Genomic DNA, 13,159 nt, shown 5'->3' with positions numbered 1-13,159 from the left:
CAAGGAGCCGCGACGGTTTCTGCCCTCGGGCCGTGGGGGCGGCAGCGCTTGACTGGCCCCTGCGGCGGCCCGTAGTCCCGCGTTAGGCACCGGTTCAGGGCTGGGCTGTTGCTGTCGCGGCGGGTTCGGGTGTGCGAGTGACCTCGCTGCAGGTGTCCTGCGCCGGACGCCCTCGCCAGAGGAGGAGGAGAAGGAGGGTAACCCGCCTACTCGGTCTTCCGGACCTGCGGAGTTCATGAGGCCCCTCGGGGCTCTGGAAGAGTTAGCTGTATCTCTGACGGGATTGTGGGAGTTCGAGCCTTCGAGTGTGCGAGAGACAGCCTAGTACCCCTGAGGGCGCAAAGAAGACCGCAAGGACTTTGCTTCCTCTTCCAGAGGCGTGGCTTCCCTGCATTGATTACCCCGCATTCTTTCTCACTTCTTCTCAATGTTCTCTCCATACATCTGGAAATATGATCAGCGCCCCTGACGTGGTGGCCTTCACCAAAGAGGAGGAGTACGAGGAGGAGCCTTACAATGAGCCCGCCTTGCCCGAGGAGTACTCGGTGCCACTCTTCCCCTTCGCCAGCCAAGGAGCCAACCCATGGTCCAAACTGTCCGGGGCCAAGTTCTCTCGGGACTTCATCCTTATTTCCGAGTTCTCCGAGCAGGTGGGCCCCCAACCCTTGCTGACCATCCCCAATGACACCAAAGTTTTTGGTACTTTTGATCTCAATTACTTCTCCTTGCGGATCATGTCTGTGGATTACCAGGCCTCCTTTGTGGGCCATCCCCCGGGTTCTGCCTACCCCAAGCTGAACTTTGTGGAGGACTCCAAGGTGGTGCTGGGAGACTCCAAGGAGGGAGCCTTTGCGTACGTGCACCACCTTACCCTGTACGACCTGGAGGCCCGGGGCTTTGTGAGGCCCTTTTGCATGGCTTATATCTCAGCGGACCAGCACAAAATCATGCAGCAGTTTCAGGAGCTCTCAGCCGAGTTTTCCAAAGCTTCTGAGTGCTTGAAGACGGGCAACAGGAAGGCATTTGCGGGAGAACTTGAAAAAAAGCTGAAAGACTTGGATTACACCAGGACAGTGCTGCACACCGAAACAGAGATCCAGAAGAAGGCCAACGACAAGGGCTTTTACTCATCTCAGGCAATTGAGAAAGCCAACGAGCTGGCCAGTGTAGAGAAGTCCATAATTGAACACCAAGATCTGCTGAAGCAGATCCGCTCATACCCTCATCGGAAGTCGAAGGGGTCTGCCTTGTGTTCCGCGGAGACAGAGCCCACGCGGGATCAGGCCGACCAGGTAGCCACTACCTCTAACCCGGATGAGTCGGCTGACGCGGACCTTTACGCCTGCAGACCTGCCTACACCCCCAAACTCATCAAAGCAAAGTCCACCAAGTGTTTTGACAAGAAGCTGAAGACCTTGGAAGAGCTCTGTGACACAGAGTACTTCACCCAGACCCTGGCTCAGCTCAGCCACATAGAGCACATGTTCAGAGGAGACCTGTGCTACCTCCTGACCAGCCAGATTGACAGAGCGCTTCTAAAGCAACAGCACATAACAAACTTCCTCTTTGAAGATTTTGTGGAGGGGGACGACAGAATGGTAGAGAAACAAGAGAGCGCGCCCCCTAAGCCCAGTCCAGGCAGGCCGCCTTCCAGGTCTCCGGAAGAGTGTCCGATTCCTCAAGTGTTCATCAGCGTCGGTTCTTACAAGTCCAGTGTGGAGTCTGTGCCGATCAAGATGGAGCAGGAACTTGGGGATGAGGAGTACAAGGAAGTGGAGGTGACAGAATTGAGCAGTTTTGACCCCCAGGAAAACTTGGACTGCCTGGATATGGATATGAAAGGGAGCGTCAGCAGTGGCGAAAGCATCGAGGTTCTGGGCACGGAGAAGTCCACCTCTGTGCTGTCTAAGTCTGACAGCCAGGCCAGCCTCACGGTGCCATTGAGCCCCCAGGTGGTCCGGAGCAAAGCAGTCAGCCACAGGACCATCAGCGAGGACAGCATCGAAGTCCTCAGCACCTGCCCCTCTGAGGCCCTCATCCCCGATGACTTTAAGGCCAGCTACCCAAGTGCCATTAACGAAGAAGAATCGTACGCAGATGACAGCGAGGGAGCCATCCACTTCCAGGCGAGCATCAGCCCGCCAGAGCTGGCCGAGGCAGAGGAGGGCAGCCTAGAAAACACCCTGTCCCAGACGGACTCCTCCTGCTGCATTGGGAAGGAGAGTGACAGCCTGCGGGTGCCCCTCTCCACCCCAGCCCACACACTCTCTGACCCGGACGGAGTAGTGAGCAGCCCCCCGCAGCGCTACAGGCAGAAAGACCAGGGGTTCCATGTGGACTTTGCGGGGGAAAACGCCAGCCCTTCCCGAGACAACAGTTCTGAAGGCTTCCCTGCCTTTGAGCTGGACCCGAGCCGCCTGCTGGCTAGCCGGGATGTCAGTAAGACCAGCCTGGACAACTACTCGGACGCTACCAGTAATATGAGCAGTATAGCCTCCACCAGCTCAGACAGGACTCCCTCCTCTGCTCATCCCACCGGGCCCTCTTCTGAGAGGCATAAAAAGAGGGCTGGCCAGAACGCCTTAAAATTCATCCGTCAGTACCCCTTTGCCCATCCAGCCATCTACTCCCTGCTCAGCGGGAGGACCCTTGTGGTCCTGGGGGAGGATGAGGCCATAGTGAGGAAGCTCGTGACGGCGCTGTCCATCTTTGTCCCCAACCACAGCCGTCACGCCAAACCGGTGAAGCACTGGGTCTCCTCTCCTTTGCACATCACAGATTTTCAGAAGTGGAAGCTGATCGGCCTGCAGAGGTAACTGTTTACCGGGGGTGGGGAAGGGCCCTGTCCAGTTAGAGACGAGGTTTTGAACATCCATCCCTCTGGGTGAGGGTAACGCGTCCGCGTGGTGGGGCCAGAATCGGGAGACCTGGCTTCCAGACCGGACCCCCAGCACTCACTCTGTAACTTTGGGCACGTCCTTCCGTTTCTCTGGTCTTCTCTTTCCTTGTCCCTCCCGTGAGGGGTTGCGGTTCCTAAGTGGTTGCCAACTGAGGTCTGCAACCTGTCGGGTCAGAATTATTTAGGGGAATTTGTTTAGATCGTGAATTTCTGGGCCCTATCCCCCAAGAGATTCTGACTCAGTAGGACATGGAGTTTATCTGGTATACCAGCAAGCGTTGGGGGACGGCTGACTTCCAGATCTCAGGTTCTTGGTGATCCTCAAATTCACACTATGGTATAAATGATTGGCAGACCTGCTTCTGAGAAAGGTCTGTGGTATTCCTAGAAGATGGCAGCCATCACTGGTGACGGGGACATCAGAGGGGTCCAGTGGCTTTTACTCCACTGTCCTGTTCACCCTAGAAGGCTGTTCCCCCCGCCCCCCAACTTAGAAGTCTGTCTTAATAAGGAAATGCAAGGGGCGCTTGGGTGGCTCAGTTGGTTAAGTGTCTGACTTTGCCTCAGGTCATGATCTCGTGGTGGCTCGAAAGTTCCTGCCCTGCTTCGGGCTCTGTGCTGACAGCTCAGAGCCTGGAGCCTTCTTCGGACGGAGTCTGTGTTTCCCTCTCTCTCTGCCCCTCCCCTGCTTGTGCATGCTCTCTCTCTCTCTCTTTCTCTCTCTGTCTCTCAAAAATGAATAAACATTAAAAAAAATTTTTTTTTAAATAATAAGGAAATGCAAGGCCCAATTTCTACTTTCTCTGTTTGAATGCTCTTTCATTTCTCCAAGTTACTGGAGGTTTAGTAGACTCTCTTTTGTTTTTTTCCAAATACTGCTTGACAAGTTGTCTGGTGTAAGGGTCTCTTTCCCTCAGGGTGTGCCCTCATCCTCTTGCCAGCGGCCCACTTTGCACATCTGTAAAACAGAGGCGCTGACGCAGGCAGCCTGCACCTCCCACGTCACATGGAAAGAGCAAAAGGAATTTCTGCCCCGCTGCAGTCAGCAACCGTTTGTTCCGATTTTCCGTCTTGCCTTCTGCTGAGGTCCTCGGTATCAGTGAGGTCGCCGTGTCCCGAGTTGCCCTGTTTGCTCCTCTTGCAGAAGTCACCCGGCCCTCACTCTAACCCTTGCTGCGTTAGGCTTTCCCCGGGGTCGTGGTGCCGAGATTCAAGCAAGTGTTGTCTCCCCGTCTTGACTTGGCTCGTTGGCCACGCTGGCGGGTGCTGGGGTACCATCTGGGGGTACCTGAGCAAGGACGCTGCCCTGGAAGACTTCATAGGTCAGGAGCAGAGACGGGTGGCCAGAGCCTTGCTGAACAGGGAGGAGAGTTCCAACAGCAAGTGCATCGTGTGTTCTAAGAAAACCAACGGGGCAGGTTAGTGAAGTGTGGGAAATGAGGGACAGAGGTGCTTGGGGAAGGCTTGAGGTGTTCGGCTTGAGTGACCAGGAGGGTGGGCTTGCCAGCGTGTCATGGGGACTTGGTATGACATGGCCAAGACACCTGGAACAGTCCCCTCCTTGGGCCACACAGGAAACCACCGAGTTGAGTCCTTGCTTGTGGATGCAGAATCAGGAGTTAGAGGGCTGCACTGGGTGCCCTTGTGGGCTTTGTCCTTCCTCTCGGGATCCCGTCCCTCGGCTGATGCCAGCCCTATGCTCGGGTTTAACCCATCTGTTGCAGGAAGGGAAGGACTTTTCATGGATTGTCTTTGCTACTTGTCTTGGTGGAATAACGCGTCGGTGTCCCTTAAACACACCTCTTCTCCAACTGACCCCTTCACCCCAACCTTTGACCTTTCCACTTATTCACCTCTAAAGATGGGAATCTAAAACGCACATCAGTCTATTGACGGCCCGCTTATCCAGGACCAGGCTCGGGACAGTGTCGCCCTTTCTGCTTTCCCTGAAATTCCCTCCTTAGAATGTGCCAGAACGGCAAAAGAAGTTCATCTCTTACACCAGCTCTGCTCTCTTGGGTACCTGGCTGGAGTGCTGTGTTGAGGATTCTGAGGCCTAGGCTGGTCTGCCTTGGAACACCTGCTGTGATCCAGTAATGAAGTCTGTGGGTGCGAGAGAGCAGCTGGCGGACGGGCTCCCCGAGGTGCAAAGGGTTCGAGTTGGTCTGAGTCCCGGGCCGGCCCTACCAGTATTTAGCCACAGGTCACTCCTCCACGCGAGGCTCTTCCCTCCTGAGCAGATGAGAGGGTTGGATCACTGAATGACCATTTGCCAAAAGTTTATAGGCGGCTATTAAATGCCGGCCACCCGGCCTGCTGCCAGAATTGTAAGGTGAGTCAGCCATGGTGCATCCCCGTGATAGGACAGGCGCTGTCTTCATGGGGCCCCCCACGCCAGCCCCAGCTCTGTCACTGCTCTGTCAGCCTGACCTCTGAGCCTGTTTGTATCTGCACACGGAGCTGACAAGACCTGCGTCGTGACAGCAGGTGTGGAAGGGCCCATCGCGTCAGGTCTGTACCTGATCACTGTGAGCCTTTCTCGGATAACCTCGCAGGGACGCGTACTGACTCACGGCAGGCGGGCCAAGGCAGCGGCCGCTGAGCGTGGCCCTCCCCGGCCAGGCTCTAGAGCCTTTCAGCATCCCTCTGTGAAGGCGAGGGACCCATCAGAAGTGACAGGCGAGAGCTTTGCAGACATTCCCTAGGGGGGGACGTGCCTCCCGTTGCTCTGCTTCTCAGACCTTCTGGACGTGCGCACACGCTGGGAATTGGCAGCGTCTGCCTCCAGAGGGTCCCGCTCTGGTACGAGATACGGTGGGCAGGGGTCGGAGGCCTTGTTCCCTAGGGGGCACGTCACCTGAGTGGGGACTGGTTTGGCCACCGCTCACCCAAAGAAATCCTGGGAGGTGAGCAGTCGACCCAGTATGAATTCCGAGAATGAAATTCTCATTCTGAGATGAAAACCCGAGGAGTCGTGGTTCCTTGTGGTTAGGGAGGGACACAGTGGGCGCTGTGAGCTCAGGTCCTGACGCTGCCACTGTCCGCCGTGTGAATTTGGGCCAGTCTTCTCTTCTCGTCCGTTCGCAAAGCTTGTTGGACACGTCTGTGAGTGGGGCTTAAGATGCTTACCGTGTGCAGCTGTGGGGAAGGTGCGCATCCAGAATGTCGCAGAGCCCCCGTGTGGAGCCTGTCCTTGGACACGCTCAGAGTTGCGGAGAGGTGGTGAGTCAGCCCGGCAGGCAGAAGCAGTCTTCAAACCGCGAGGCAGATTGAGGCCCGTCTGAGGGCCAGCATTCAAGAGGAGTAGAAGAGTGGCCGTGAAGTTCCTGCCCAGGGATGGGTTGCTCAGCAATGGCAGGGGTCGATCCCCCCGTGCTGGGTTAATCTGGAATCCGAGAACTCTGACCCAGGAGGGTCTGTCCCCTCTCAGGTGCTTTGACTCCAGCCAAAATCAGCTCAGATGATAATCTGTTTTTAAAGACTCTCACCCCAAAACTGCCGGTTTCACCGCCCTTGGATTTTTTTTCCACTGAAGTAGGCTTTCTGCCTGGAAATGCTCGTCTGTCAGATCTATCACACGTGGGTATACGAGATGGGTAAATACTCACGTTGGTTTCCCATTTGAAATCAAAATGAGGGGTAATTGTATTGCTTCCAGGTAGCAGGAACAAGCGCTGGACTGTTTGAAAAACAGAGCTCAGTACTCACGGGAGAGAGTGCTAGCTGTGGGGGGGTGGAGGGGCGGGTAGAGGCCCTGGTTGCGTCCTGGCTCAGCCACTTTCTAGCTGGGGGACCTTGCGTGAGCCACGGCCCCTCTCTGGGCTTCAGTGTCCACATGTGTCCAGAGGCTGCCTCCAGTGTTGGGATGGGCGGTAATGAACCTAAGACAGGTGTGGGAGGAGCAGAGGCCCAAAGCCCTGGGGCTTTTCCTCTTTCCGTGCTGGCTCGCCTCCTGACGAGCTTCATGGGAAACAGGTGGAGGGAGAGTTAGAAGGAGCAGCATCTTCTTAAAAAGTGGTGCCTCTGTAGGTAGGGGTAGGTGTGGGGGTGTCAGAGCTCCTGGGAGTGGCAGGGCCGAGGCAGGGTGTTCCAGCAGGACAGGTGGCTGGAATGAGGGACAGGAAGACGGGGGCGAGGCCTGGCTTTTTCTGCTGTGGCAGAACCTCGGGGGGCTGGATGTGCCAAGGTTGAAGAGGCATTTGGCCTGCGGCCTGGGCCCCATTCCGAGGGAGGTAAGGGTGCCTCAGGAGTGGACTGAGAAGGCGGTGTCCCCAAGAAGCCAGTGAGCCACCTGCAAGCCCTGCTTCTTCATCGCCTATGTGATGGGGTCCCCACCCCACTGCTCTCCTCGTGGTTTTCACGACACATGGCCCATGTGGCTGTTTTCCCGTCTCTGTGGTCCTGTTCTTGTATGATCTGGATGCCCCCTGAGGTTCTCGGAGCCCACCTTTCTTGTAAGGCCCAGCTCCGAGGCCGTTCTTCCAGGATTTTCCTGGCCCCGGGCCTCCCCGTGGAGACCCAGACCACATCTCTACTCAGTGTACCTACCGTGTGCCTGTCCTTTCTTCCCAGCTGACCAGGCTCATTCTTCGTTGCCTGTTCAGCCCCTAGGTCACTGCCTGGTATGTAGTAGATGCTGTTAACTACACGAGATGACAGCACCCAGGAAGGAAAAAATAGGAGGTTACCTTGGTCCCGAGTGATTGTCAGCCCTTTGTCCACAGTATCTCAGGTCTGGCACAAGCCCTGAATTCCAGAACTGTGTCCGCCTATGAAATTTCTGGTCAGGCAGACATTTGCCAGACTGCAGGGTGACTCTCTGGGAAAATTCAACTAGAGGATTTTTTTTTTTTTTTTTTTTACATTTATTTATATTTTGAGAGACACAGAGAGACAGAACACAAGTTGGGGAGGGGCAGAGAGAGAAGGAGACACAGAATCCAAAGCAGGCTCCAGGCTCCGAGCTGTCAGCACAGAGCCCGACGCAGGGCTCGAACTCACAAACCGTGAGATCATGAGCCAAAACCAAGAGTCGGATGCTTAATTGAGTGAGCCCCCCAGGCGCCCCTGATCTAGAGGATTGTACAGAGCTACTAGGGCTGATCACTCTGACCCCTTCCCTCACTGAACAAGCCTTGCCTGCCTCTGATGTATGGGCACAGTAGTGGGCAGTGGGGCAGGAGGCCAAATCAGATGGTCCTGGGTCTGCAGAAGCCTTGTCCAGTGGGAGAGACAAGAGCTAAATGGCAGTCCCCACGCTGATCATTGCTGGGCTGGTAATACTGAGGGCCAGGCACTCTCCTAAGCACAGCCCATTTTGTCTCTGCGGTGACCGCTTGAGGCAGGACCAGTGATCTCTGTTTTACAGAGGGGGCTCTGAAGGGCTAAGGAACTTGGCCAGGGTCACGAAGCAAAGAAAGCAGGGAAGCAGAGGAGGGGATCAGGGATGGCTGGGTAAGGCTCGAATTGCCATAAACCAAGTACCAATGGAAGGGAAGGGCATTCTGGGCAGAGCACGAAGGCCGGTGATTTTGAGGCCCTTCTGAAAGCTTGGCGTGGCCACAAGGAAGTCGTGGATGTAACAGATGGGGCCTCAGAGGCCAACAGGAAGCAGGGCCCGTGGGCCATGCCAGGGCACTTGAACTCGGTCACGGGGGTGGCGAGGAGCCCTTTGAAGAGCATCATGATCAGATCTGCCTTCCAGAAAGAGCTAGTGAGTATTGGCCGGCGGAGGCCGGCCTGGAAGCGGGAAGACTCCCCCGCCCCGCCCCGAGTCTTTCCTCCTGACGTTGGCCTGTGTGTTTCAGAGTGACGTCCCCAGCCGGCGCCGGCACCCTCCACACCCTGAGCCGCTACAGCCGCTACACGAGCATCCTGGACCTGGACAGCAAAACCCTGCGCTGCCCCCTCTACAGAGGCGCCCTGGTGCCCCGGCTGGCCGACCACCGCACCCACATCAAGCGGGGCAGCACCTACTACCTGCACGTCCAGAGCGTGCTCACCCAGCTCTGCTCCAAGGCCTTCCTCTACACCTTTTGCCACCACCTGCACCTGCCTGCCCACGACAGGGAGACCGAGGAACTGCTGGCCAGCCGCCGGGCGAGCTTCCTGAAGCTGAACCTGGGTCTGGTGAACGAAGACACGAAGGTGGTCCAGTACCTGGCTGAGCTGCTGAAGCTGCACTACGTGCAGGAGCCTCCCGGGACCGGCCACCCCACGCTCAGGTTCGACTACGTCCCCAGCTTTTTGTACAAAATCTGAGGTCAGTCCCAGCCACTGTGACCAAGACCTGTGACTCAGGGTACGGGGAGGGGAGGGGTTGGCACGAGCAGGCGGCCCTCTGAGCCGTCTAGGCTGCTGGTGACCTGAGTGGGAAGGAAACCAAGGTGGCGGCGCTGGTTCCCACGTGGCCTCGGGCGGTGTGGGAGTCGGGACCCTGGCAGAGGCGGGCGCCTGGCTCTCCGAAGGCGTCGGTAAGGACGGCACTAGGCCTCTCGGCCCCCCTGGCGAGGAGGGGGCGGCGCTCGGCTCCCCGAGGACTGGCAGCCAGGCCAGAAGAGAGCCAGCGCCCTTTTGACGGTGCGGGGGGTGGGGGTGGGGGGCGTGAGGGGTGGAAAGGTGAAGCCCACGCGGGAGGAGCAGGCTACGCATTCAGCTCCCAGACACATGGGCCGCAAAATGAAGGGAAGCGCCCCGTTAACTGAAATGGTTTGGTGGGAAACCGGACAACGGAACATCCATTGCCCCATTCAGATCCCGGCTAGGGTCTTTTACTCGGCCCCCTAGAGCCCATCATCCCAGAGAAAGCCCCTGAATGAGTGACATGGAGGGGAGGCAGCCGTGCCTCAGGTGGGTGGCGGCAGACGCGTGACCTGCGCCCCGAGGCTGCAGGCAGAGCGGGCAGCACCCTGTCTGGTCCTCGCTTCCCCACTAGGCACAGAAGTGCCTGGGGGAGGGGGGGGGCTCTCACCTTGCTCCCCCGGGTCAGCAGGAGGGACTAGCGTTAGTCGCTAGTCCCTGCTTGTGAGTGAGAACTGCTCTCGCAGCTGGAGAGCCCGGGGCCACGGTGCCGTCGCCCCCGTGCAAGTGACGAAGAGCCGGCGGGCCTCTGGGGCCCAGCCCACCAGCCTTTCTGGGAGCGAGTCCACGCTGTCCTCTTGGGGAAGGTCTGCAGACATGCTGGCACTCGGCCGAGGTCACACCCCAGTCCCCCACCCACAGCAAACCTTTGCAACCACTTCACTACCTCTTGCGGGTCTTGTGGGCACGGTGACGGCGCAGTTCCAGCCGGCTGCTTGGTCTGGGCGGGCAGGGTCTCCCCCGGGAAGGAGGAGAGCCTCCTTGTGTGGCTGGCTGTGTTCGTGGATCTGTCCCCCGTGGGCCTGGAATACCCACACCTCACCGCTGCTCACTCCTGCCCCCACGCGGGCCCTCCAGATACACGCACCTCACCACTGTTCACTCCGACCCGCGCGGGTCCCCCAGGTGTGCTTACCTCACCACAGCTCGCTCCCGTCCCCATGTGGGTCCCCCAAGTACATGCTCCTCACTGCGGCTCACTCCCGCCCCCATGCGGGCCCCCGTAAGTACATTCACCTCTCGGCAGCTCACTCCTGTCCCGTGTGAGTCCTCCCTTCAGGGAAGGAGACAATCCCCGACTCACCCTCCATGACCCCCCTGAGGCTCCTTACTCAGTTGCTGTTGGTTTCTTGATAGAGTTTCTTGCAACCTTGAAGTTTTTACACTTTTTTTTTTTTTTTGTATGGCTGCTTTTTTTTTTTTTTTTTTTTCCTTCAACTAGGAAGAACTCTTAGTATTTCTGCTTTTTAATTCGTTCCAAGAAAATTGTGATAAAACAGACCCGAACCAGCCACGGGCGGTTGCTCCTGAGCACGCTTGTGTGCACCTGCCGGTGCCGTGTTCTGGGTAGTTGGGGTCTTGCTGTTGAGACTGGTCTGTCAGCTTTGTGGCCTACCGTCGAAGTCGGGTAGCGGAGGCGGGAACCCAAGGGGGGTTTGCGTCACATCCCTCCCGTGGCCGCTTCCTCGCCCGGGTCCTCCACACAAGGATGTGGCCCGTTGGCTCCTGGCCGCCGGCTTCCAGTCAGGGTCCACATTCCTGGCAGAGGGTGTGTGATTTCGTTCCCGAGGCTGGGACTGAGGACCTTTTAAGGTAGACGGTCTGTCTACATCTCACGGGTGTTCTTTGTACCCGTGCCCGTTACTTTGTTCACGCACAGAAGAGTCGCCAGGAATGTTTTGGCAGCTTTTAAATGTCAAGCGTGTGTTTGCATGTGGGGAAGGCTGCGTAGGATGCCTGTTTCTCTCCATGGGCTCCCCTCTTCGTTGCCGCCTCCCGTGTCCCTCGTGTTCAAGATGCTGCTCTGTTTTCTAACCGGGTGGCTCACTGCTGTCTACTCAGGCCTCCAGGGACATGACCTTATGACACTTTATCTCCAAGGGAAAGAAGGGTCTGTGGGGTCCGTTTGACAAAGTTGAAAGCGATCGTTGGCACCACCATTGCTTTTCATCCTGTTCCACAGCATCACGGACTCTACAGTTAACACTGCTGTCACCTGGGAAACTGATCAAGGCAGAAGGTCAGTCACATCTGGCCTTCTAGAAGCTAAGGCCATGCAACACGGTAGTCTGAAGTAGAAGTCACTTTGGAGGGTGCTTGCTTGGAAGCTCTGCCTCGAGGATGGTTCCAGAGGCCCCAGGATTCTGAGGCAAGAGACCAGTCGGGTGTGAACAGAACGGCTGTGCCCTGTCCTGGGGCCAGCCTCAGAAAGAGTGGGTGAGGAGCGTCTCCCTTGAGTCGTTCCTCCGTGAAAGAAAGCTCTCTTCCCTGACAAGTAGTTAGACTCCAGTTTCAAATTTTGGTGAAAACCTAGCTTTTCAGTGTGGCAGTTTCTGAGGATTGCTTGATGCCAAGAATGTTTCTTTCCAGAGGGATTTCAAGGTGGCAGAGGGACTGAGCCAGTGTGGGCAGGCACTTGAGACTGTGGGACTGCCCTTCTCAGACCCCCTCCACTTTGGAGAAGCGGAACCCACTAGAAGTCCCGCGTCTGCAAATCTTAAGGCTGGGAGCTCTATGCGACAGGGCTGTCTCTTTAAAAATATTCGTTTCAGGTTTGCCTCAGATAAAACATCCTGAAAACACTTTGCAGAAAACAGAGGACATCCATGCCCCTTGACTTTGTCAGTCCTGACTCATTTTGAAGGCCCAGGCACCAAAGCTGAGTTTATTTCAACTTCACTTCCAATCCGTTACCGCTCTCCTGCCCCCAGCCACCCTTTCTCAAGCAATCCAGGTTGAGAGCAGCCTGATAAGGTTAGCAGTTACGCAGTCGTGGTTTCTAGAAGCCCACGTGTGGCCCTTGGGACGCTCCGGCCTGAGCTGTTGCCTCACACCTCACCATTTCCCTAGGGACCTTGCTCCCTTCGGTGGAATCTTGGGGTGTTAGAAATTGTGACTTTTCCATGATTGACTTGCAAGGGCTGAAGTTACACAGATTGCGCTGGAATTTGGAAAGGAACCGCGACAGCCCACCTGTCATTTCCCATCTAGCTTTTTGCTTCTCCGTTGCTATAGTCAAGGTATTGTAGGTTTCAACCTCAAATGACATATCCCAGCTCAAATCCTGGGAAGTCCAACAGTTTCTACCCCAAGTGCCAGGGCTGCTACAGTTCAACGACATGTTTCTGGAGGCTGGGAGCGGCGCGCACGGTGACCGCCCACTTCCGCCAGTGCGAGACGCATGTCCCGACCTCCCCGGACCTGCTGTTGCAAGGCAGGTCAGCTTCTCCTCTGCGGTAACACTCAGCCGGCAGGGAACCCGTCGGGGAGTGTGGATGATCTTCCGAGGAGCTGATCTCCCAAGCCAGCAATCCGGTTTTACTTCCCATCTCCCTAGAAAGCTCGGAAGAAAGTGCCTTGGTTTGTGCTTTGGAAGCAAACCAATTAGCTTTCTGGCTTTTCCCCAGTACTGTGACAGAAAGTGACAAAACTGGAATCTTTAAAAGAGGTACAGTATTAGCAGACCGCAAAAAGGAGAAAGCATCAAATTGCTACTTCTGGCCGGAAATAAAACCAGTCTCAGCTGATAAGGTCCGAGCACACCCAAGTTTTCCTGAGCCCCCAAAGGAGAACGCTGTGAGCACTGACCTAATCTAGCCTCCTCTGTTCAGGTTTGGTATGACCATAGTGGGGAGAAGGAGGCGTGGGGGGGGGGGGGGGGGGGGGGGCGGGTGGGGGGGG

General features: G+C 56.7%; 1 protein-coding gene across 3 annotated transcripts; it reads left to right on the top strand.

Annotated features, from left to right (window-relative positions):
• The first annotated feature begins 175 nt into the window (after positions 1–175).
• Positions 176–13,115, top strand: SMCR8 (SMCR8-C9orf72 complex subunit). Of its 3 annotated transcripts, none has more exons than XM_042914447.1 (3): positions 176–2,812; positions 8,707–9,123; positions 11,442–13,115. In XM_042914447.1, exons 1-3 carry the CDS (start codon positions 453–455, stop codon positions 11,554–11,556), a joined length of 2,892 nt encoding a protein of 963 aa, XP_042770381.1. In that variant the 5' UTR covers positions 176–452; the 3' UTR covers positions 11,557–13,115. The 3 variants fall into 3 exon arrangements, with proteins under 3 accessions (XP_042770381.1, XP_042770383.1, XP_042770382.1); XM_042914449.1 differs by having other exon boundaries at positions 8,707–9,161; positions 11,442–11,526; XM_042914448.1 differs by having other exon boundaries at positions 8,707–11,534.
• The last annotated feature ends 44 nt before the right edge of the window (positions 13,116–13,159 follow it).

This window comes from Panthera leo, chromosome E1, assembly GCF_018350215.1.
Source record: "Panthera leo isolate Ple1 chromosome E1, P.leo_Ple1_pat1.1, whole genome shotgun sequence".
Lineage (NCBI taxonomy): Eukaryota > Metazoa > Chordata > Mammalia > Carnivora > Felidae > Panthera > Panthera leo.
This window is presented reverse-complemented; position numbering and strand designations above follow the sequence as displayed.

What these genes read in the sequence shown, in the direction of transcription:
- SMCR8 (XM_042914447.1), top strand. Translation starts at nt 453, where the DNA reads ATGATCAGCGCCCCTGACGTGGTGGCCTTCACCAAAGAGGAGGAGTAC. An exon ending in AAGCTGATCGGCCTGCAGAG is followed by an intron (nt 2,813 to 8,706) that starts GTAACTGTTTAC and finishes TGTGTGTTTCAG; the next exon opens with AGTGACGTCCCCAGCCGGCG. An exon ending in ACCGGCCACCCCACGCTCAG is followed by an intron (nt 9,124 to 11,441) that starts GTTCGACTACGT and finishes CCTGTTCCACAG; the next exon opens with CATCACGGACTCTACAGTTA.